Raw genomic sequence first — 24,732 nt, 5'->3', positions numbered from 1 at the left:
ACAGCACAAGGTCGCCAACTCTCTGCAGTCTCTGGGGTGCCAACCGTCCTTCTCGAGTGCTGATGAGCAACTCGATCTCTTCAGGACGGGCCAATTCTCCCGGCTTGACTTCCTTGAAGAACTGCTCCAGCCGCTTTGAATCCACTGCTCGATCTACTTTGGCGATGCTTTCTAGGCCGTAGCAGATCATTTCGTGCAACTTTAACGTCCCTTGTGGAGTCCACACTTTTATGGTCACGAGATACCTCTTAGTATCGACCCTCACCGCCATCTCTCCAACACCATACACAACCAGAGTGATCGGCTCCCCGGTCAGTCCCAGTCTTTCCGCGGCCTGGTGTGTAATGTAATTGGTGTCAGAGGCGAGATCGATTAAGGCACCCAAGTAGTCTCCCCTTTTGGTTGCAACGTCCACGAGCATCATAAGGACAGGATGCTCCTTTAAGTCACTTTCTTCTGGAAGACCCCTTCCAGCACAGGCTCTTGAAGTTACGTTAGTGCACGCTTGCCTGACAGCTTTCAACTGTTCGGGGGTTAGGTTCAGCCCAGCAAAGAGAGCCTCTTGTTCCACCGTTGGGCCACGAGGACCTCTCTTTCTCTCCGCTTTGGGTTCCTCTCTGTTAGCTTCCTTCTTGCCCCCCGGTCTGGAACAGAGGAAGTAATGGTGATCTGCCGGAGCACACTCCTCCTTATTGCAGAGGAATCTCAGAGTACATGCACCATCGACCCCATGAGAACCCAGGCACTTGGGACATGCTTTCACCTTCTTCACCAGAGCTCTCTTCTCTGACAGTGTAGCCTTCCTGAAAGCCTTACAGCGGAAAAGTCTTTTCTCATGTCCAGCCTCCCCACACATGGTGCAGGGTTCCCGCGGGTACTCTTTCACCTCACTCGCTGTCGCTCTGGTACTTGCTTGCCTTCCCGGTCTTTTGTCGCTTGGTTTCTCTCTGTAGCTAGGCCTCTCAGTAGCCTGGCTCTCAAGTTCCAGCCCCGCCAGCCTTTCGAGGACCTCCTCATGCCCCTTAAGGAACAGCAAAAGTCTTTCGAAATAAGTCTCTGGGGTCACTCCATTCAAGGTCTCCCGCTCATAAATGAACCACCTCTCTCTGATAGACAGAGGTAGCTTTTGCTCTATGGAAGCGACGGTCATTCTATTCTTTATGACATCCACCATGTCAAGATCCTGCAGATCAAACAATGCTCTCTCCACCGCCTGTACTAGCTCTATAGTATGTCTAGGCTGGTTGCCCTTAACAGCAGGCAAGTCTTCAAGCTCCTTTATGATCAGGCGAGCGGTAACCTCCTTGTTCCCATATCGATTATTCAGGAGCCTGAAAATATCATCTGCGGTTCTACAGTGATCTAACCTGAGATCCTTTCTGAATGGCCCCTCCATACTGTCCAGCAGGTGGAACAGCTTGCACTCTTCTGACCCTGAGGGTTCTGCCAGCGCCTGGAGGCAAACCCAGTTCTTACGCCAGCGACAGTAGTCCCTTCTGTCTCCGGTGAACTTCGGCAGACTCAAGGCTGCTAGCTTTATTCTCGGTCTGGCCCCCTGGTAGCTGCTCCCTCCTCCGGAAGACACACCGGAACTGCTGTGGTGTGCGACCGCACCGTGCAATGTACCATAGTCTCTATGTTGCGCTGTGCGGGCATCCGGTTGTCGTGGCGTGCTAGCAGAGGTCGGCAATGGATTGAACGACAGCACCCGCTCTGACTGCCTTGTAACTGGGGACAACACCGGTGGTGGTGGCGCGGCAGCTGCTATAGGCCCACTGCTTGTTTGAGGAGGGCTGGTAGGTTGAGGAGCACTGTCGCTAGTCCCAGGTCGTGTAGAGCCATCATCGGCAGCCTTCATCCGCCCACTTTCAGGTGGGTCAGGACCTTTAATGCTGCCCTCTACCGCCTCTCCAGATAGCTGTCCATCTACGCTGCCCTCTTCTTCCTCCTCTTCCTCCTCTTCCTCCTTGTCACTTTCCACGCACGCCCAATCAACCATCAGTCTCTGTTGCTTTCCTTTTAGCTCCCGGACACGTTTCCACATCCTGTCTACTTTGTCTCGGGGGATAAATCCATTCCATTCACGCAAAACTTCCTCTAATGCGTAAAGCTTTGCACGAAGCATGTCGTCCTCCCCTCTTCGTCGCTCTCCGGAAGCCTTTCGTGAACAGTGTCTCTTTGTTTCCTCATACGCACTCTGAAACTCTTCATCTAGCGTTGTTACTGCTTGTTCCACAAAGCGAGACCATAGGGCCTCCTTGACACGGTCTTCCGTGTCTATCAACCTTCGGCTACAGGCATCTCTCTTTTTGTAGACATCGTTCGCTATCGCCACACATGAACTATCACCTACTTCATCTAAAGCAGCGACATAGTCTTCAGTGACATCGAGGAGTGTAGCGAACCCTGTCCTGAGCTCTCTTAGCTCCCTGACTAGTGCTGTGTCTTCTGCATAAGAGACTCTACTGTCTATGTTATTTACTGCTTTTGTAAATGCCGCTTGCACCGTAGCTCGCTTCTTCTTACGGTCTTCCAGGTCCGCCATCTTACCTTTTGTAGCCTTCCCTCCGTCGACTGTAGCTTACCGGGCTTCTGGGTTAGCGTGAGGCAGCCGGCCGATCAGAGGATAGCAAACAATGAGGCTTCACAGTTATAGCAGGCCTATGTGTAGTTAGCCTGTTGGCAGGTTAGCCCCTTTAGCACACAAAGTCACAGTCTATTGTCCAGCCCAGCAATGTAGCTCCTGGGCTTAGCTTGCGGCTCTTTAGCATTAGCTTGAAAGCAACCTTTATTTAGCAATGTAGCTCCTTCCTGCAGCTAGCTAGCATTGGTTCAGCATTAGCTTGAAAGCAACCTTTATTTGGCAATGTAGCTCCTTTCTGTGGCTAGTTAGCATTAGCTTTCACAGTCATTGTTTTCAGCAGTTAGCAACATTAGCTTCAGTACCACGAAACAATACCTTGTAAACAGCAGCAGCACCAGTCACAATCACTTTTCTTTTTACTCACAGTTTCATCAACAACCGTGGTCCAAAGCAAGTTTTGCACAAGGTCCCTGTTGTGCATTAGATCGGCAACGGTTCGGTCCTCCCCTAGGCTGCTCCTCGCTCATTGCAGCCTGGCCACCGTTCACGTTGTCCAGCCCCACGTCGTGTCGTCTTCGTACGGCGACGACGGTTTATAACTGTACGTTTTACTACCCAGTCACACACTCTATGCAACTAATGTAGTCTTCCTTGCACTGGATATTCTTTGGCATCGGACCGTAGGATACAACTCGACATAACAGTGTCTTTTATATGGTTTATTATTGAGCTGCCATTTACACCAACACACTCATACCAACTAAACACTGCACAACGTCAGTCAAAATCACTCGAAATCAGGTTATAAACCTAAAGAAGGAAACACAAACAAATAGAAAACAATTACTACCATGCAATATCTATAATAATAACTGTACATTGAATGAATATATGGTATGTATGTCGCACAAAGCATGTATGAATTCTTACCGGCTGTCACTCGCGATGCTCAAAGATAGAATGCTAACAAAATACACACAACGGACACACATCTCCTGTCGCACATGCGCAGTAGACTATCCAACAGGTCACGCATGCGCAGTGGACTATCTGACGGTAAACAATACTATAATATAACCCCAAACGTCCCCTAAACACACACAGAAAAATACAGAAACCCCCCAACTACTTTAAAGACACCCCAGCCTATGTAAATAAAACCCCACCTTACTGGAATCTCTGAAGTAAAAACATGCACGTAAGTTGCTGAAAGTGAAAGTGCGTCACATCATGCCCTGACTCAAATGTACCACCAGATGGCACTGACCACACATACATACACGTATAGAATATAATGCAACATATAAAGCTATAATTCCCACAGTGTGTGTGTGTGTGTGTGTGTGTGTGTGTGTGACTAAGCCTAGTCCTGAGTACCGTCGTGTGAACGAATATGGCTATCAGAGACGCTGCTGAGTGACATTCTTGCTGTATCATGATTCCAAACATGTGTCATAGGCTTGTGATTGTAACATAACTGCACCCTGCAATGTTTGTGTCCTTGTATGCATTTTCCTTTGTGTGGACATAAATACATTCTTAAAATGTGTGTGTGTGTGTGTGTGTGTGTGTGTGTGTGTGTGTGTGTGTGTGTGTGTGTGTGTGTGTGTGTGTGTGTGTGTGTGTGTTTGTGTGTACAGGTGTACTCTATTAGGAGCATGACCACAGTGGGGGTCAGGACCAAGCGCTGGGCAGAGGGCATGGAGGACATGACACAGCTGGAGTATGTACACACACGCGCACGCACGCACACGCGCGCACACACACACACACACACACACACACACACACACACACACACACACACACACACACACACACACACACACCTTTTCATGTCAAGGACACCCAAATTGACACATACTAGCCTGCGGACCCCCATTTGAAAAGGTGGTTCCGTGGACCAGAAATGTAATAAATAAATAAAGAATTGGTCAAGTATAAATAAATAAATAATTTAAAATCATTCTAAATTGTCCAAACATTTTAATATTTATTCATAGCATATCTACAAGCTTATAGATCTGCTATTTTTGAATAGCCAAAGTATAAGATATGGTTAAAGTTGATAAAATGACCCCCAAGGGCACCTGGGGACCTCACTTGTGTCGCAAATATACAGTACATGACACAGCTTTTTGCTATTAGGCAGGTTGTATTTAATTGTTTTATTTTTTACAGGTTGTGTGTGATTACATGCAGGGACCTGAGTTTACAACAAGTGTGTGTAATTACAGATACCTTAGTTTATACCACCTGTGTGTAATTACAGATACCTGAGTTAACACCTGTGTGTAATTACAGGGACCTGAGTTTATAACACCTGTGTGTAATTACAGATACCTGAGTTAACACCTGTGTGTAATTACAGGGACCTGAGTTTATAACACCTGTGTGTAATTACAGATACCTGAGTTTATATGTAACACCTGTGTGTAATTACAGATACCTGAGTTTATATGTAACACCTGTGTGTAATTACAGATACCTGAGTTTATATATAACACCTGTGTGTAATTACAGGGACCTGAGTTTATAACACCTGCGTGTAATTACAGGGACCTGAATGAGACCACTGTTCTGATGAACCTGAAGAAACGCTTTGACCAGGAGCTCATTTATGTATGTATGCTTCTCCAGGACCAGTAGAGTGCAATGCTTAATAGCAGTGGTTTTCGCATCAAGGTCCATTATTTATTTGGCATTTGAGCCACGGACGGTGAATCTGATATCAGGTCAGAATGGGTTATCCTAATGTCATCCTCTCTTCTTGTCTTCTCTCGTTCCCTCCTGCACGCCACCCAGTCGTACATAGGGAGGATCCTGGTGTCCGTCAACCCCTACAAGATGTTCAACATCTACGGCACTGACATGGTGCTCCAGTACGAAGGCCATGGCCTCGCTGACAACCCTCCGTAAGACCGGACACTGTTTTTCTTTTTGTGAATTAATGCCCTAATTGATCATACTACAGACTCACACAAAAGCATAAAAAGCAGAAGACCTACACATGCTCGAAAGTAACAGTTTTGGACACATGATTTGATGTATGTGCTGACTCTGTCACTCTGGAATAAGAGCGTGGTGCTGAATGTCTAAATTGTTCATTGTTCAATTAATTGTACATGTGCCAATAGTAATTGCATAAATACATGCCCATGCTCACCTAGAACAGTGATTCTCAACCTGTGGGTCCCACACGATTTATCTTTCGTGGGGGGGGTGTCTCCAGATGACAGTGAAGTGACAATGTAAGGACTTTTAAGACATTTTTAATACCAAAAGAAAAGAAAGAAAGAAAAGAAGGAAAGGCAATCCATTACTGCATCAAAAGTAATCAACAAACTATACTATAAAAACTGGTCAAACATTGGCCAGATTATATAAGAATGAGGCAAACATTATATGTATGTATCTGTGGAACAGTGGAACCGAGTCAAAGTAAATGTAATGCCTCAACAACTCCTACAATTACAAGTGTGTCCCCAGCAGTTCAAACATGCTCGTGTTGGTTTGGTCACGGCCTGAAAAGGTTCAGAACCACTGACCTGGAACAAACCCAGGGCTTACGTAACGTAGCTATAATTCAGGCTCATTTGCCTCAGAGCTAAACACCTCTGATTGAGGTGAGAGACAGACAGACAGACAGACAGCTTGGAGCGGCAGCACTGTAGGTGTAAATACAGTCACCCTCTGGTGTTAGACACAGAGAGCTTCACGTTACACTGTTGATGGCCGGTTGCCAAGGGAGAGTTTGGTTATTGATTGCACAAGCACATTACATCTAACCAGTAACCAGAGAACTACCCGAGGTACACACACACACACACACACACACATGCACAAACGAGCACGCACGCACGCATGCACGCACACATGCACGCACACGCACACACACACACACACACACACACACACACACACACACACACACACACACACACACAGAGAGAGAGAGATGAGTATGTTTAGCTTACTTTAGCGTAGTTTATTTGGGGCAATTGTGTAGTAACATTAAGGTTATTAAGGTTAGTTACAGTATATAATTGGCAATACAAAAACACATTTCTGACCAAAAAGGTATAGCTTATTTTGCTTATCCTTTTACAAAACAGTCAAAATGGAGAGAGAGAGTGTGTGTGTGTGTGTGTGTGTGTGTGTGTGTGTGTGTGTGTGTGTGTGTGTGTGTGTGTGTGTGTGTGTGTGTGTGTGTGTGTGTGTGTGTGTGTGTGTGTGTGTGTGTCACACATGCACACACAGATTACACATGAGAATGGGCATTTGCATGCATGCATGTGTGTGTGTGTGAGTGTGCAAGCGTGTGCTCCTGTGTGTTACATTCACTAACATTGATGTGTTTGTGTTCCAGCCATCTTTTTGCCATTGCTAACTTTGCATATACCACCATGATGGACGCCAAAAGGAACCAGTGCATAGTTATCAGGTGAGATCACGCACACGCACACGCACACGCACACACACACACACACACACACACACACACGGTGTGCGGCGGTGGCTCAGGGGTAGAGTGCCTGGATGGGAACCGCAAGGTTGCCAGTTCGAACCCGGGCTCCCCCAGAGTTACTGTCGAAGTGTCCTTGAGCAAGACACTGAACCCCTAATTGCTCCTGATGTGCTAGTTGGTGCCTTGCATGGTTTCCGCTGCCATCGGTGTATGAATGGGTGAATGTAATGCACAATCTATGTAAAGCGCCTTGGATAAAGGCGCTATATAAATGCACCATTTACCACACACACACACACACGCACAAACAACATGTTATTTATTGATTGTCTCTGATGTTTCACAGCCTTTTCACAGGTCCAATGCAGACACGTTTGTTTTAGCAAGACAAGTTCACACTCTCAGTCAGTGAGCCGGATCATTCATTGGGTCATGTAGCAGTTTAAACATCGTCGCTGTAGGGTAGTGCTGTCGCCTCACAGCTAGAAGGCTCTGGATTCGATTCCCGCTGGGGACGCTGTGGGCGCTGGGGGCGTGTTCTCTCCTCCGCGTCATCAGTGCCCATACCCGAGACGGGGTTGGCGAAAGGGACTTTCTGTGTAGAGTTTGCATGTTCTCCCCGTGCCACCTATAGGGTAGGTATACCTCCCCCTGGCCAGCCGGGGCGCCTGATGGAGGGGAAAGGAACTGGTCGGAATAACGTGTTCCTCCCATGTGCTACGTCCGGCCAGGTGAAATTCCCCTCCTGTCAGGTAAAAAGAAGCAGCTTGGACTCCTCCATGAAGCTTGGACTCCTCATGCATAGAGGGAAGCATGATGACAGTCTACTGCCCTCCCCAGGTTGGCAGAGGAAGTGTAGCGCCCAGGATTACATTAGATAATTGACACTGGGTGAAAAAAATGCAAAATCGTGGGATAAGAATTATATAAAAATAAATAAAACCATTGTCGCTGTCGGGCAGAAACCTCTTATCTCCATATTCTAACGTGTTGTGTTTTTTTCATAAATTAAAACTCTACTTGATTATATTACAGCGTCACACATTTGATCTGTTTCTTGTTTCATTCCAGTGGAGAGAGCGGCTCAGGAAAAACCGAAGCGACAAAACTCATCCTGCGTTACCTGACAGCCATACATCACAAACGCAATGTCACACAACAGGTATGTATCTATGCACACAGACACATCTGTCACGTCTGTCAATCAATCAATCAATCAATCACTCAACTTTATTGTCACAACACAGTTACAGGCTTAGGTTTTATACAGCAGCCTGACAGTTGCTAAAAAAAAATCCACGTTAATCAATTTAGTTATAACACCCTCTCTTAATTAAACTAAACATGAATTAAATTTAATTAACACCCTCTCCCTATATCCTCCTCTCTTTCTTCTCCCATGGTGTTTGTTGCCGTCCTCTTCAGATAGAGGTAAGGATGTTTGGTTTTTTGGGTTTTTTTTAAACATATGTTTATTGATTTTTCTTTACAACATAGTAATTTCAAAGCAATTATTCATATATTCCCCCCCCACATCCCCATGGCAGCACAAATACAAAAAGAAATCTTCGAAGAAACATCAGGAAATGTCCATGAATACAGAACAAAAAAAACAAACACATTACATACAGTTAAACAAACAAATGCACAATGTCCATCACAGTTCCCTACCCCCACCCGCACAGCTGACTACTCCAATTAACCACTATACATCCAAAGCCTCTTCAATATCACCTCGCTTAATGAAGTCCAAGAACCTCTCCCATATCTTATAGAATACAGCAGGTTTCTTCCTAATTACATACGTGGCTGTCTGTCTTTTAAGTCAGGGGTCTTCAAACATGGAGCCATATAGGTGGCTTCAACGTCTCCCAGCAGCTCTTGGGGCTTGTCTTCAAAAGGGGTCCAGGAGGACCCCTAGTGGGTCCTCAGAGTTACTACAAGGGGGCCACCAAATCTCTGTTTGATAGGATATTATTTAGTTTATGAACCTCTTTTTTACATTTGCCACATATCACCCTTGCATCCATATTCCGGGGAGAACTTTAGCCAAAAATAGCCAATCTACAAGCTCAAGCATTGTGAGCTTGCATTGGAGCAAACCAAGTACAGAGTCAAAGGTCAAGTTTACTATTGAGGGTTTAGGTGGTTAAATGTCTGAAAATTCCCAAACAACCATTAATTTATACAACACTGATAGTCAGTGAAGTTATCTATGAAAGATAACTTTAACCCATTTTGAGCGGGAACCCCTTTTGGTGGTTACTTACATTATGTCATAATTTAGCTATTGAAAAATAGCAGATCTACAAGCTCATAGCGCGCCACTTGAACTTGTAGATCTGCTATTTTTGAAAAATCGTTAAAATGTGCCTCAAATCTTGTTTAATTTCGACGTCAGGCCTGAATGGGTTAATCTGCAACACAATGTTATACAATATGTAGTGGGGGTCCTTGCTTCACTTCTCTAAGTGGTCTTTTTATCTCCCAAAACTTTGAAGACCCCTGTTTTAAGTCATCAACAGTCATAGTTGTCTCCCATGGTAACTGCCTGTCATCATGTCTGTTGTTGTCATGGTGATACTTTTCTCTCTGGTGATTGGTCAGATCCTGGAGGCCACGCCCCTGCTGGAGTCCTTTGGGAATGCCAAAACGGTGCGCAACGACAATTCTTCACGCTTTGGCAAGTTCACGCAGATCCACATGGAGGAGTAAGTACATCAGATTTAATTCGAAACAAAGCCCTGTTTCAGACCTCAGCTTTTCGAAAATAGCAATCTAGTAGCTTTCAGTGCAAGCTTGTGAGCTTGTATAACTGATAACTGAGAACTACTCTTACTTTGGTACATTAAGTATTATTATGAGTATTGCTACTTTTTCTAAACAATCTGAGTAGTACTTCTTCCACCACTGAAGTTGTTGTTTTTGACTGGAGCTATAATATGGAATAATTATCTAGAGTAGAAAACAAACTTCAAAGCATTCAAAATGTCTTTAGAAACTATTTAGATTTTAGAACAATGATTGCTTTCAGAAGTGGGTAAAACATGACTAAAATCAGTTGCTAAAGGAAAAAGACAAACTTCTTGCAAACTTTTGGAGAATGTGCTGATTATACAGAAAGAACTCTTCCTGTAGAACTGTTGATGTCGTTCAAACACCATTCTGCAGCACAGAGAGAAAAGAACACCCGGAGCCAGTTTCCTAAATAGGATTTACAACCTCAAAACACGGTGCTTCGCGGCGCGCCACATTTTGAGCTTGTAGATCTGCTACTCTTGGTGCTTTCATGTGACGCTGTAGTGTGATCAGTTAGGGCGTTAATTTACACAAAACACAAAAAGTTTGAATACGGAGATAAGAGGTTTCTGCCCGACATTATGGGCTCCATTTTCGTCACCGCTAAACTACTTATCCCTAAACATCTTTGCCTTTTTTTACTATTTTGAAAAACATTTTTGAATAGTTCAACTAGCCAATCTACATTGACACGCTGTGAGCTTGTAGACTGGCCATTTGAACTATTCAAAAATGTTTTGAAAAATAGTAAAAAAAACAAAAAGGCAAAGTAGTTTAGGGACAAGGGCTTTAGCAGTGACTATTATTATGATAGTTACTGTACTGTACAGTTTTATTGTTAGTTATTATTGTTAGTTAATAGTTATAGTGCTCAGTGTGAATGGCCCTGCTGAACAGTGCCACTTTTGGTCACCTAGCTGTTCATACCCCAAACAAACAGACATACATACATACATGCATAGGGACACACACGGCCATTTATTGGAGCGGTGTGCACCGCTCAAAAATAACCGACAAAGAGAGCAATAGGCTATATTGTTTTCCTTTGATCTCGGTTCACTCCCGGGCCAGCAGCAGCTGCCTTCAAGAGTTTGGATGTGCGTTGCTACTGCTACTCTTTGAACTTGCCTTTGTCAGATTATTTTAAGGTTTGAGAATCACTGTTGTATTATTAACCCATTCAATCCGCGATTGGTTTCACGGGGATCCCCAACAGAAGTTGTTGGGGACAGTACACACCTGTGTGCTCTCTGTTGATTTGCATTTTGTGGGTTTAGTTGGCAAAGATTATAGCAATGTATGGAGAAGTATTGCGACTGCTGAGAAATGCATGACTGCAATTATTATTTTTGGGGGGAGAGAGAGAGAGAGAGAGAGAGAGAGAGAGAGAGAGAGAGAGGGGAAGTGACACGCAGCAAAGGACGTCAGGCTTGGGTATCAAAGCCGTTACTCGCTGCATTAGAGCATGTTGTATGCACCACTAGACCATTGGTACCCCCATGACTGCACATGACGTAGTTGTAGCCACCGGCCTTGTCATTTCGTTCGCTGAACAATTATAAAGCATAATCACCTCTAAAAATGTCATACTCTCAGATTATCACTCAGGATTTGGCATTGTATTTGTTTGTCTGTTGTTTGTAAATCGGTTGTAAAACTGTTGAGGATTCTAATTTAAAAAAATGCCAAGGTCGCGGATCTACAAGTTCAAAACGTCGCGCTTCGCAAGTTCGCACCACGATTGGAGCTTGCAGATCTGCTTGTGTGTGTGATCACATTGCTCAGGCAATAGAAAACAGAGGAATGTGTGTAACGTGTGTAGAAACTGTAAACCTTTGTGGAAATGAGCTGAATGAACCCATGAACCGTCTGTCCCCCCATTTAACCCCCGAAGGTCAGCCTCAACAACTGACTGGGAGGGACTGTTGCTATGGCAACACGGGGTCGCTATGCTATGGTTCTATCATACTCCAGTTAACAGTGTTTCCATGGCGATAAAGTCCAGTGTGTTTAAAGGACATCACGCGCATGTATTATTTATTATGGGACGAGTGAGGCGCTATTGCTTCTCGGTCAAATTGACCCCTGTTTAAGGGTAACAGGTGTGCTGGAGGGCGTGGTATAGCTTTAATTGTGAGTAGCATGCACGCACGCACGCACGCAGACACAGACACACACGCACGCACGCACGCATGTTCGCACACACACACACACACACACACACACACCGATCGGATAAAAATGCATTTTATTGAACAATACGGAATCCACGGGTGCTAATACCTGCCCGTGCAAAACATCTGTGGCCTGGGGTGAGTACTCTGAGCGTTTATGTACAAGTTAACTTTGTAAAGTTAACAAGGTGCTTAAAGGTAGCAAGGCCCTCAAAACAGGGGGAATTGGGCTGGTTTAACTTCTTAAAAATAAATTACATAGCATGTATGAATATACAATGTGAATGCTACGTAGCTAGAAGAATGTGGGATGTCACCAGTAATAACAGGGGCTCTTTGTTTTAACTTGAAAATGATGGAATATCTTTTTCCCAGTTTTGCAACGTTTATCCAATTTGCAGCCCAGAACACTGCAGCAGACATACTGTGCATGTCATTATTTTTGTTTTTGGCTTTTGTGCCTTTATTGATAGTTTCAAGTGAAGACTGACAGGAAAGAGGGAGAGAGAGAAGGGGAGAGACACGCAGCGACATACATGTTATTGTCGGCAGACTTGAATCTGCATAGCTGCAGTCTGCATAACGCCTGTTGCAGTAAACAACGTTAAAGTCACTTTGCCACTCACTTTATGCATGCACGTACCCTCTAGTGGGCTTAATGCTGACATTGTCCTCCACTCTCAGATAGGCTGAGAAGTTGATCTCCTGCTATAGCCTACTCACAGAGAAGATCCTAGGATCATTACACATGTATGACCTGTTACTTAACTCGCACTCGCCACCGTGTTAATGTGTGTGTGTGTGTGTGTGTGTGTGTGTGTGTGTGTGTGTGTGTGTGTGTGTGTGTGTGTGTGTGTGTGTGTGTGTGTGTGTGTGTGTGTGTGTGTGTGTGTGTGTGTGTGTGTGTGTGTGTGTGTGTGTGTGTGTGTGTGTGTGTGTGTGTGTGTGTGTGTGTGTGTGTGCGTGCGTGCGTGCGTGCGTGCGTGCGTGCGTGCGTGCGTGCGTGCGTGCGTGCGTGCGTGCGTGCGTGCGTGCGTGCGTGCGTGCGTGCGTGCGTGCGTGCGTGCGTGCGTGCGTGCGTATAGGGGTGTGATCAGTGGTGCCATCACGTCTCAGTATCTGCTGGAGAAGTCCCGCATCGTCTTTCAGGTGAAGCACAGACACACACACACACACACACACACACACACACACATGCAAACACACTTACACACTTACATAAGCACAGACTAAGGCGGGTAGTCTTCTTACACCTGACGAGGTGAGAAAGAGGGCGCCTGGGACGAGATCAATATATTAATATATTAATCAATCAATCAATTAATTAATTAATTAATTTGGTGGTTCTCAACCTGTGGGCCCGGGGGCCACTGGTGGGCCGTGAGGATAATTTGACAGAGAAACTTTCACTTCCATATTAATGGAAAAAAAATACTACACACGTATCATAATAAAATCATATTTACTTTACTTATCATAAAAATAAAATTGAAAACATAATTTGTGAAAATGTAAAATCAAGATATAGAAACCTCATTCACTTGAATGGAGAGAAAATGCTTCTGCAGCAGGAAGGGGAAATTACTAGCCCAGCGCAGTGGTATATTAGTATCGCAACGCAAGGCTAAAGGGAAATAGCGACAACTGCTGGGCCATTAATTAGAACTGCATTCTGATAATCACTTCCTATGGCCTCTCAAAGGCCATATACGTGCCAAGAAGCGGCAATAAGACGCCCATACTCCAGGTTGTCTCTTCCTGGTTTTGAAACAGCTGGTGGATGGAAATGCCGCTCGCTCGCGGCTTCAACTTTGCAGCGTCGGCAAAGCGTATCCGTTTGTTTGCTGACGCGCCGTCAAGTTGCAGCCTCGCGCAAGTGTCATTTCCATCCACCACAGCTGTTTAAAAGACTGGAAGAGACGCCTGGGCCTGGCGTTTCTTGCGGCTTAAGTGTGCTCACACCCAAATGCAGCTGAGCTTCCTTTCTGTCTGGTTTTGCGGTCCAGCGGTTGTGAGACTAGTACACAACACACACACACACACACACACATGCACGCGCGCACACGGACACACGCACACACACGGCTAGCCACACTGTAAAATCGATTCAGTGGGGACAGCTGGGCTGGGGACACATGACAGCCAAGTTCTAGTACTAATTAGTCGTTATGTAATTGGTCAAGCCGAGTTAAATCGCCCGCCGACCACCCACCCGCCCTACCACATCCATTCAGACATTCAGCCAACTACTGTAGCTTATATCTATACTGTACTGTACTGTATATGTATCGTTGTCGGGCAGAAACCTCTTATCTCCATATTTAAACCATTTATGTTTTTTTTCTACTTCAGTGGTTCTCAACCAGGTGGTCCCCAGCTAAATGATGGAGAGTTGGTAACCAAATTACTTATTGATCTTTCTGTGTGTGTGTGTGTGTGTGTGTGTGTGTGTGTGTGTGTGTGTGTGTGTGTGTGTGTGTGTGTGTGTGTGTGTGTGTGTGTGTGTGTGTGTGTGTGTGTGTGTGTGTGTGTGTGTACATGGGCACACGTGTGCGTGTTGGCAGGCCAAATCAGAGAGGAACTACCACATCTTCTATGAGATGCTGGCAGGTCTTCCTGACCGTGAGAAGCGTGAGCTACACCTGCAGGCGCCGGAGACATACTTCTACCTGAACCAGGTATACATTAACACGTGCACTCTGCACACACATGCACAGATTCTGAACCATTGATTGTATACTGTTATACGATATGTAAAAAAAAATGGCTTGTTCATGCCATTGTGGTCCTTTGCATTCAATTCATCAATACATTAATATATATTTAAATTGTATTTCCTTTAGAGGATAGCCCCTTGAGATGTATCACCTCGTTTTAGAGGGGGTCCTCGGGCACAACACAATGAATACAGGACAATAGACAAAACAATACATTACATACATACATTAAACATGTCGACGCAGAACAATACACTTACAACATCAACAAAACATAGATGCTCTCCAAACCACTCAAACACTACATCAAGACCAGAAGAAACTGCACTGAAACACCTAACAAAATACTAATATTGATAATAATGAAAATAAAGATAAAGATAAAGCTAAAAAGAATAATCAAGCATTCAAGTACACACCTCTCTCCAAAAATCAAAAACTAGTACAAATGGGTTTCAGGTCTACAAGCAAAGAAGCCTTGAAAATGTTAAATGATGTAATTGATCTCAAAGAAACAGACAAGTTGTTATTTATTATATCATTTATAGATATAATGTACAATATAAATCAGCAATACTAGTAGGAGCAGAAATAGTCTTTAAATGGTGAATGGTGCATTAACTGCATTTATATGGCGCCTGTATCCAAGGCGCTTTACAATGATTGTGCAACACGTTCACACACCGATGGCGGAGGAGAACCATGCAAGGCAACAAACCTAAGCGGCCGCTCTACCTCCTGAGCCACTGCCGTCCCCAGTTTGTTTACGGAACAAGTCATTTATTTTGCCAAGCTGCTGTAGAAGAACATGCCATGGCATTCCACATTTAGTAGAATGAATTCATCCCCGTGTTTGTGTCAAATCCGGGGGGGATGACATCAGTGGAGTGGAGCTCCCTCTGGTGCTGTGCCCGCGGGCGTTCCTCACTCTTTTGAAGTCAGACAGGTATAGACACTGCAGGTCCCTTGAGTGTCTTGACGACCAGGCCCATTGCAAGTTACTGTCCTCACACACACACACACACACACACACACACGCACGCATGCACAAATCTCACATTTGTGTGTGTGTGTGCGTGCATACGTGTGTGCGTGCGTGCAGGGAGGAGACTGTACCATCGAGGGGAAGGACGACGCAGAAGACTTCCGGCGCCTGCTGAACTCCATGGACATCCTGCACTTCACCCCCCAGGAGCAGAGCGCCATCTACAGGCTGCTGTCCTCTGTGCTCCACCTGGGCAACGTCTACTTCCAGCCACACCAGGTACTGTACTGTACTGTACTGTACACACACACGCTGCTCACTGCAGGCATGCATTGAATGCTTTATCCCATTTAGGCCTGACGTCGAAATAAAAAACGTTTACTCTGAAAGAATATACTGTATATTCAAAGATTTGTGCCGCATTTTGTACGATTTTTCAAAAATAGCAGACCTACAAGCTCGTAGCGCAATCTGCTATTTTTCAATAGCTAAAGTATGACATAATGCTTAGTTACACCAAAAGGGGTTCCCGTCCAGAATGGGTATAGACAGAAATGTGACCAACACATCATTTCGTATAAAGTCGTCAGTGAATGCCATCTCCTTTCCATGAGAAATGTGGCCTCCTGAATTGATTGATGGCCCCAGGCCGAGAAGTATAGCCAAATTAGTTTTAAAAGAAGCCAGTGATTTTCCACATGTTTTGGGGGGTTTCGGGGCATGTTCCACACTTTGGTGCCAGAGAATGAGAATGTCCCCATGTTTGTTCTGTAGGTGGGGTGCTACCAGTTGGTTGTTGTTACTCCCTCTAGTATTGTCATTAAGTCAGCTAACACAGGGAAGCCACCAGAACCTTCCCTGGGACAAACTCCCGTATGACTCCCATGACTGTAGCACTTCTTGCCATAGCACTTGACGACCTTGCAGGCTTATGCAAATGTCAAAATTGTATTCAGATAGCATGTTATCTATAGACCGATGCCAGGCTCATTTGTTGACCTGGCATCGTATAGTTTGTATAGTTCAATGTACGGATTATTAATATTTTACTGTTTAGACTGATTCTTGGTTTACCTATGATCCTAGATTACTATGCATTTGATGTGATTACCTTGTGTTTACCTTGCTTACTCTAAGTTGCTCTGGGTGAAGAGCGTCCGCTATAGATGACGTGCACGCAAACAGCCACACGTGCACACCCAAGCATGCTTGCAGGGATGCACAATGCAACGCGTGCACAAGCTCCGACTTCAATAGGCGCGCATGCGTGTTCAGTCATAGTATACACATAAAGTGACAGTGCCAGTGTAACGGGAGCTTGACATCTGACAGTCTGACATGGCGAATGGTTTGGGGAGCCTGATCGATGGCCTTGCTGTGGAAAGTGTGTTCGCTGGTTCATTCGATACGGCGGTGTCGCCTGCCTGATGCTATAGCGTATAACGGCGTGAACATGTTGTGGCCTGCAGGGTGTCTGGCGGTGTTAATTTTGACAGCTAATTTTGATTTAGTTTTAGTCGTAGTCTTTTGAATAAAATGTCATATAGTTTTTGTTTTAGTCATCTCTCATCTGAAAAGTTGTTAGTCTAGTTTCAGTCGACTAAATCTACTGTCGATTTTGTCGCCAAAATGTATATTGTTTTTACAACAAATTCGACTAAAACCCCCGGACGTCTGGCGTAGCTTTCTGGGCACTTACTGTAGGCTCGTAATCCAGCCTGACAGCGAGTCGCGGGTTCAAGGCCTGATCCCGACGACCTTTGCTGCGTGTCACCCCCATCTCTCTCCCCTCATTTCCTGTCAATCTACTGTACACCTATCAATAAAGGCATGAAAAGCGACTAAAAAAGACTAAAACCAAAACATTTTAGATGACTAAAATAGAACAATGAACACTGGTGAATAGCAAGGGCATCATGCCATCACTAGATTAATGGGCTCTATGCAGTATGCACGTACGCCATTCCCTACTTCCTTCACAGGTGTTACCGATGATACTAATGAAGGCTCTGTTCCATTCTGGTCAAAGTGGGTCAGTGGGTCTCAAAGTGTCCTTGAGTGGGTTCCAAATGGACCCGTATGGGTGTAACTCGGTGAGAGTGTACAAATGGAACCAAATGTGTTTTGACGAGATGCAAATTGCCATGGCTCCGTGGTGTGTGGCCGCCAGCAAAGGAACAAAGTCCCTCAACAATCTCTCATCACATTTACTGACAATCAAGGTCAGAGGTGACAGTCGTTCAGACATGTTGCCTTGGAGTGCTCGGGGACATGTGGCACAAACGGCGAAGCCCAAGGGAACGACAGCCTGGGAGAGGGACAGGTTGAACATATCAACAGATACTACCGCCAGCTGGCCTGCAGTATACTCTAGAGGACATGACAAAGCCCCCAAGAGGACATCAAGCAAGCATGTTTATAGGCCTCATTCACACATATCAAATGAACATGCTCTGTTACGTCCGTGTTTCATGGCCGCCTCGATGCTTTTCCAATGGAAGTCACGTGGTTTTTGGCCAAACACACTTGTGTTTGACGGGGGGAGTGGGGCAATCAAACACAAATGCTATGCATATCCTTTCTGTGGACATAAGTGTGTGTGTGTGTGTGTGTGTGTGTGTGTGTGTGTGTGTGTGTGTGTGTGTGTGTGTGTGTGTGTGTGTGTGTGTGTGTGTGTGTGTGTGTGCGTGCGTGTGTCCGTGCGCAGGCTGAAGGTCAGGAGGTTGCTGCGGTAGTGAGTGCTCAGGAGCTCAGGGTGGTGGCAGAGCTCCTGCAGGTGTCACCTGAGGGCCTGCAGAAAGCCGTCACCTTCAAAGTGACAGTGAGTATAGTGCACACACACACACACACACACACACACACACACACACACAGGTTTGACACAACCCCTTTGAAGTTCAAAGGGATCAATTAAGAGCTCCTTGTATAGGAAGCGAAAGAATGAAATAAAGACCTGCAATGATGGTAGTGACGAGCAGTGAAATCACCCAGTAAGAGCTTTAAGTTTCAAAAGACTAATGCATTTAGTTGGTTTAGGAGTTTCAAAGCTGAGCACCCACTGCCTTAAACAAAGGGCAGTTCCCAGAGGAAGCGCACCTGTTTTATTTTCTTTCTTTAATGCATGACAGAGATGTGTTCTTCCCCCAGGATACCGTGAGAGAGAAGATCTACACACCACTGACAGTGGAGAGTGCTGTGGATGCCAGGTGAGCGAGTGAACGAATGAGCGAGCGTGTGCCCGTCTGTATACCAATCTGGGAACTCATTCAGTAAAAACAATGGAGAAAAGGTCCTCTGTTTTTACCTCTGTGGGGCACCATGCACCTCCTTTTTGTGTATTTTAGAAACAGGAACTTGGTTTGGAACTTTTAGTCCTGTCCCTGTTGTTAATTCCTTCTAACAACAACACTACATGTTTTGGGCAGCGGTGCTGACATTTGTGCCTGCCTGCCGGTGTGCGTGCACGCGATTGTTTGCACGGGCGTGAGTGTGTGAGTGTGCGAGTGAGTGAGCGAGTGAATGAGTGTGTGGTACGTTATTTGACAGGGTGAGTATACGCCGCCTCTAGGGAGCGAAGTGGGAAGCTTGAAGAAGCTTCTGTCAACCTAATTAAACGATGCACTTCACCTTCTGTCTGTCTGTGATAACCTTGTGTGATAAGCATCCATTCATTCAGGACACGCCTGGCACCACTTTTCATTCATCATGTCCTTCCATTCCAGCGTGTGTCCCCCCGGGCCTCCCCGCACCTCCCTTTAACCACTTAAACCCTTTGCGTGTCTGGGTGAATGTTCCCCCCCCCCCCCCCAGAATAGGTGCAGAAGGTTGGGAGGTTCAAGTGGATAAAGCATATGACACCTTAACCCATTTTGGGTGGGAACCCCTTTTGCATGGTGTTTTAAGTATTATGTTATACTTTAGCTATTGAAAAATAACAGATCTACAAGCACATTTTTGAATATATATTTCAGAGCGAACATTTTTAACTAAAATATTGGCTTCTGGGGGGTCCCTGGAACTACATATTTTGAGATGGGGGTCCGTGGCCCAATAGAGATAATTCTGGGGGTCCTTGACATGAAAAAGGTTGAGCACCACTGACACAGAAACATGGGTTTTTCAGAAAAATATTAGGATTTAGAAGCCTATCTTTTATCGACCTCAGTCCAAAATGGGTTAAAGCACTCTATCTCTCAGTGACAGCCGTTGATATGTTCCGCTGTTCTCTTTTTTTTTTTTTGCCGCGGGGAGACGACATTACGGCACATGAGGGGGACAAAGGACGCGAGGGCATTTCTGATGATGTCCTCCTGTTGCCATAGAAACGCCATGCAGTTTGGCTGCACGCTGCGCGTCCATAGAAACCCATGCCTTGTGTCGTCCATGTGTTTCCATAGAGACGCCGTTGCCAAGATCCTGTACTCGCTGCTGTTCAGCTGGCTGACGGAGCGCATCAACGGCCGGGTCTACCCGCGCCACGAGGCCCTCTACATCTCCATCCTCGACATCTACGGCTTCGAGGTCCACACACACGCACACGCACACACACACACACACACACACACACACACACACACACACACACACACACGAGCGTGCACGGCGCACACCTGCCGATCTCACTCACGGATAAAAATTCTCAGTCACCACGACTGCTTCCAGTCATGTGGATTCCATATAGAAGCCAGCATGTCTACTCTATGGAAGCATGTTGCACAGCAAAAGTAGAAGATTGATGTATTCATTCATTCATTCATTCATTCATTCATTCATTCATTCATTCATTCATTCATTCATTCATTCATTCATTCATTCATTCATTCATTCATTCATTCATTCGTTCGTTTGTTTGTTTTAAAGATTACAAGTGGTCTAAGTTTCCACCAGCTGATGGTCAAACTTTCAATATGGATGGATGGATAGATTCATATTTATTTGTATGAATTTCACATCAAAGTGAAATTAACTGATCTAAACTATTTTCACTATGTATACACATAGTTTTCTCTCAAAATAAAAATACCTAATAAGATTAGTCATATGGACTTTATTTGTCAAATATATGACATGAAGAAGATTTGTATTCTTTTACACATTTTCACAATTATTGTCAATTGTCAATTTAGTAGATCAGCTATTTTCGAATAGCTTAAATATAAAAAAGGATTAAAATGTAGTAGATCAGCTATTTTCGAATAGCTTAAATATAAAGCTATATTGTCCCTGCAGGGGTCCTTGAAGGACAACTATATATTGTGTCTCCTGATAGACCGTTTTGAAAGAAACCAGTGATACACAATCATTTAATGGATCATTTGTGGGCATGTGTGTGTGTGTGTGTGTGTGTGTGTGTGTGTGCGTGTGTGTGTGTGTGTGTGCGTGTGCGTGTGCGAGTGTGTGTGTGTGTGTGTGTGTGTGTGTGCGTGCGTGCGTGTGCGTGTAGGAGCTGCAGGTGAACAGCTTTGAACAGCTGTGTATCAACTACGCCAACGAGACCCTGCAGTTCTTCTACCACAGGGTCAACTTCCAGGAGGAACAGGTCAGCACTCAGCACGAACGCACACACACACACACACACACACACACACGCGCGCGCATGCTTGCATCATGCATGTACGTGAGCACACACACACACACACACGCACACACGCACACACACAACACCTAATGGAGTGGCGCTGAGCAAATGGGCCTCCAACACGGATGCCCTGCTGCTGTCCGACCCCAAGGAGCCTCCAACCTTCTTCTCTGCACGCTGGAACACCACCACCGACCCGGTCCTGCAGGCCTTCGCCGTCTGCCACAGTATAACGACACAGAACCGGAGAGACGCACGCGTCCTCGACAGGTTCCCCCGCTCACACCACCCACCTTCCGTCATTAAAGTTCCATCACTGGTTGGAACCGGTTCCAGGGAAACCTGTCAAGCGATGGAACCTCCGAAAGGCCAACTCGGAGTTGTATGCTGAGGAGACGGGAAGAAGTTCGGCCCGCCTTGCCAGACCCAGAGACAGCAGATATGGATGCAGCCTATATGCAGCCGGGTCCTCCTGTGTGCGGCAAAGAAGACCATCCCACGTGGTTATAACAGGAACTACATCCCAGGTTGGGACGAGGAGTGTCCTGAGTGAACACCAGAGAGCCATGCAGCTCCAGAGAAGAGGTGGATGTAACTGACTGCAGCAGCACTGCTCCAGAGGCCGGACGCCACCCGCAAGGCCAGATGGACGGAAGTCGTCGAGTCAATCGACTTCACCCATTCTAGTCGCAAGGCGTGGCAGACCATCAACCAGCTTACAGGCAGAAATACAACAGCCCACAGATGCCCAGTCACCGCAGATGCCATCGCTTCCCAGCTCCTGAAGAACGGCCACTTCCCGGGATGCAGACAAAGACTTTGCATCGCAAGAGCGGCCAAGTGTCGATTCCAACCTCTCGGGAGAATTTACAGCAGAGGAACTCAGTGAGGCCATGAGCAAGCTCAAGCCGTGGCAAATCTCCTGGCCTTGACAACATCCACCCGGAGTTCGTCATCCACCAGAGCACAACAACATCTGGCTGGCTTTGTGCGTTCTTTACAGCATGCTACCGGAGGTTAAAGCTCCCAAAGATTTGGCACCTCTGTCATAGATCTGCCAAAGCCAAATAAAGATGCGGAAGACCTGACTGCCGCATACGACAACGTGTGGCACCGGGGACTCACACACACACACACATACACACACACACAGTACATCACGTATCGAACTTAAAAGTCGTCATTATTATGCAGAATTGCTCATTTCACAATCATAATAATAGGATTGTAATTAGCAATGCAACTCATGTGTTCACCAACTTAAGGTCGCAGCTGATAAAGGATAGCGCTGATTTGAATAATTATATGTGCTGCTGGGTAGCTTAAGGTGCAATGATGATACAGTACATTGTAATTTACTATATTATAGATATAAATATAAATCTGTAAAGTAACTACAATTTCAGGATTTCAAATTAAAAAAATAGCAGATATACAAACTTGAAACGCGTCGCTTCGCGCCGCGTTTCCAGCTTGCAGATCTGCGACTCCCACGCTGTATAGTAAGTAGTATGATCAAGTAAGGTGGTTAGTTAAAATAGTTAAAACATGGAGATAAGAGGTTTCTTTCTGTCCTGTGAACCACAGGAGGAGTACATGAGGTGGTTAATTTAGTTAAAACATGGAGATAAGAGGTTTCTTTCCGTCCTGTGAACCACAGGAGGAGTACATGAGGTGGTTAATTTAGTTAAAACATGGAGATAAGAGGTTTCTTTCTGTCCTGTGAACCACAGGAGGAGTACATGAGGTGGTTAATTTAGTTAAAACATGGAGATAAGAGGTTTCTTTCTGTCCTGTGAGCCACAGGAGGAGTACATGAGGTGGTTAATTTAGTTAAAACATGGAGATAAGAGGTTTCTTTCTGTCCTGTGAACCACAGGAGGAGTACATGAGGTGGTTAATTTAGTTAAAACATGGAGATAAGAGGTTTCTTTCTGTCCTGTGAGCCACAGGAGGAGTACATGAGGGAGCAGATAGAGTGGCAGCAGCAGCCGTTCAGCCACAACCAGGCCTGCATGGACATCATCGCTGCAAAGCCTCATGGGATACTGCGCATCCTGGACGACCAGAGCGGCTTCCCTCAGGTATGTTCCTTCAGGGCCCGCTATAAAATGTTATGCCCATATATGGGCATATATTGATGACATGAGCAAGTCATATATAGTAGTGACATGTCTGCATATGGGTATAATCGGGTTGTTTATGGATATGTCTGAGTCAGAGTGGCCATGGTTCGCCCTCCCATTAGCCAATTGATTGGTTCAAACATTATGTAGGCACACATAATGACATCATCATATTACATTTACATATTTATTTTGCATTCTTTTTTAAATAGGTGCGACCAGGCCTGTGATCTAAAAGGGTTAAACATGTGGTTTTCCCATTTCATCTCGACTTCACATTACTTCACTCATTCATTCCTTGATCACTTCACAGAACTACCAATAATGGATTCCTAAAGATAATGGACATGCAGGTGCACTGATAGAAAACTGAAAAACAAAAGCAAAAAAAAGCACTCTGTATAGCTCTGTAAGATTTACACCATCTGTCATGGAAAGCAAGCGTCTTCAATAACAGATAGATGCAGGTATACATACTGTACTGTAGCTTAAAGGTGAGTTAAACTGATTGATTGATTTATTAACAGTTTGCAGAGTTACTGTACAATTAAAGTACAACTCAATACAAAAACTCTTAACTGTGAGTGGACGACACCATGAAGCATTACACTTTACAATAGGGCCCACCATTTTCAATTCATCAAAACATTTAGAGACGTACAAATATACTGTACATGTGGACTATCTGTGTGCCAAATTGGCACAACGCTTGCACTTTCTCCACAGGCTCAGGCTCTTTGGTGTGAGCAAGGGAGTGTCAACCTTCTATGATGCAGTGCTAGGTAGCATTATTAGATATGGCATGTCAGCTTGGTTTGGGACACTCTCTGTCCAGCTCAAATCTAGAATAGCTAAAATGGAAAAAACAGCCATGAAGGTAATTGGTATAGGAAAGATTCTCCATCTCTTCAGACAATCGTTGAGAAAACGGTGCTCAGTCTGTCAAATAGAGTGTTGTCTGACCCTTCACATATATTATCTTCAGAGTATGAGCTGTTCTGGTAGACGCTATACAGAGCGTGTCGTTTGCAAGAGCAACCGCTTCAAACTTTTCTTCCCACTTCAATTGTTCTACTAAACAAACGCCACATAGTTCATAGTTCTTAGTGGGGAAGGGACATCTTGACCTTCATCAGTTATTTATTGCACTTATACCTATATGATACTATAAACTTTTATATTCATATACCTCCTCTGATTGCAATTTTGCACTGATCTCTTGTGATACTCTTGTGATACTATACTTGTACATTGCTGCTATTGTGTATTGTCTGTCTGTTTAAAAAAAACGTTGATGTACA

The 24,732-nt window shown here is 45.1% G+C and overlaps 1 protein-coding gene across 1 annotated transcript in view; it reads left to right on the top strand.

Moving 5' to 3' along the window:
* Window positions 1–24,732, top strand: part of myo15ab (myosin XVAb) — a gene marked incomplete at both ends in the record, with an annotated part of 122,408 nt that overhangs the window by 18,000 nt on the left and 79,676 nt on the right. Inside the window, 14 exons of the mRNA XM_080758870.1 lie at window positions 4,225–4,307; window positions 5,143–5,206; window positions 5,390–5,499; window positions 6,954–7,028; window positions 8,124–8,214; window positions 9,660–9,763; window positions 13,111–13,174; window positions 14,590–14,703; window positions 15,845–16,006; window positions 18,435–18,548; window positions 18,875–18,933; window positions 20,125–20,248; window positions 21,171–21,266; window positions 23,258–23,389. Coding sequence (XP_080614996.1) covers window positions 4,225–4,307; window positions 5,143–5,206; window positions 5,390–5,499; window positions 6,954–7,028; window positions 8,124–8,214; window positions 9,660–9,763; window positions 13,111–13,174; window positions 14,590–14,703; window positions 15,845–16,006; window positions 18,435–18,548; window positions 18,875–18,933; window positions 20,125–20,248; window positions 21,171–21,266; window positions 23,258–23,389 — 1,392 coding nt within the window. The remainder of the gene's footprint in view (window positions 1–4,224; window positions 4,308–5,142; window positions 5,207–5,389; window positions 5,500–6,953; window positions 7,029–8,123; window positions 8,215–9,659; window positions 9,764–13,110; window positions 13,175–14,589; window positions 14,704–15,844; window positions 16,007–18,434; window positions 18,549–18,874; window positions 18,934–20,124; window positions 20,249–21,170; window positions 21,267–23,257; window positions 23,390–24,732) is intronic.

Source organism: Protomyctophum bolini (assembly GCF_963924005.1).
Source record: "Protomyctophum bolini genome assembly, chromosome: 3".
In the NCBI taxonomy this organism is placed as follows: Eukaryota; Metazoa; Chordata; class Actinopteri; order Myctophiformes; family Myctophidae; genus Protomyctophum; species Protomyctophum bolini.
Note: the sequence above shows the minus strand (reverse complement) of the source record. Positions and strands in the feature narration are given on the sequence as shown.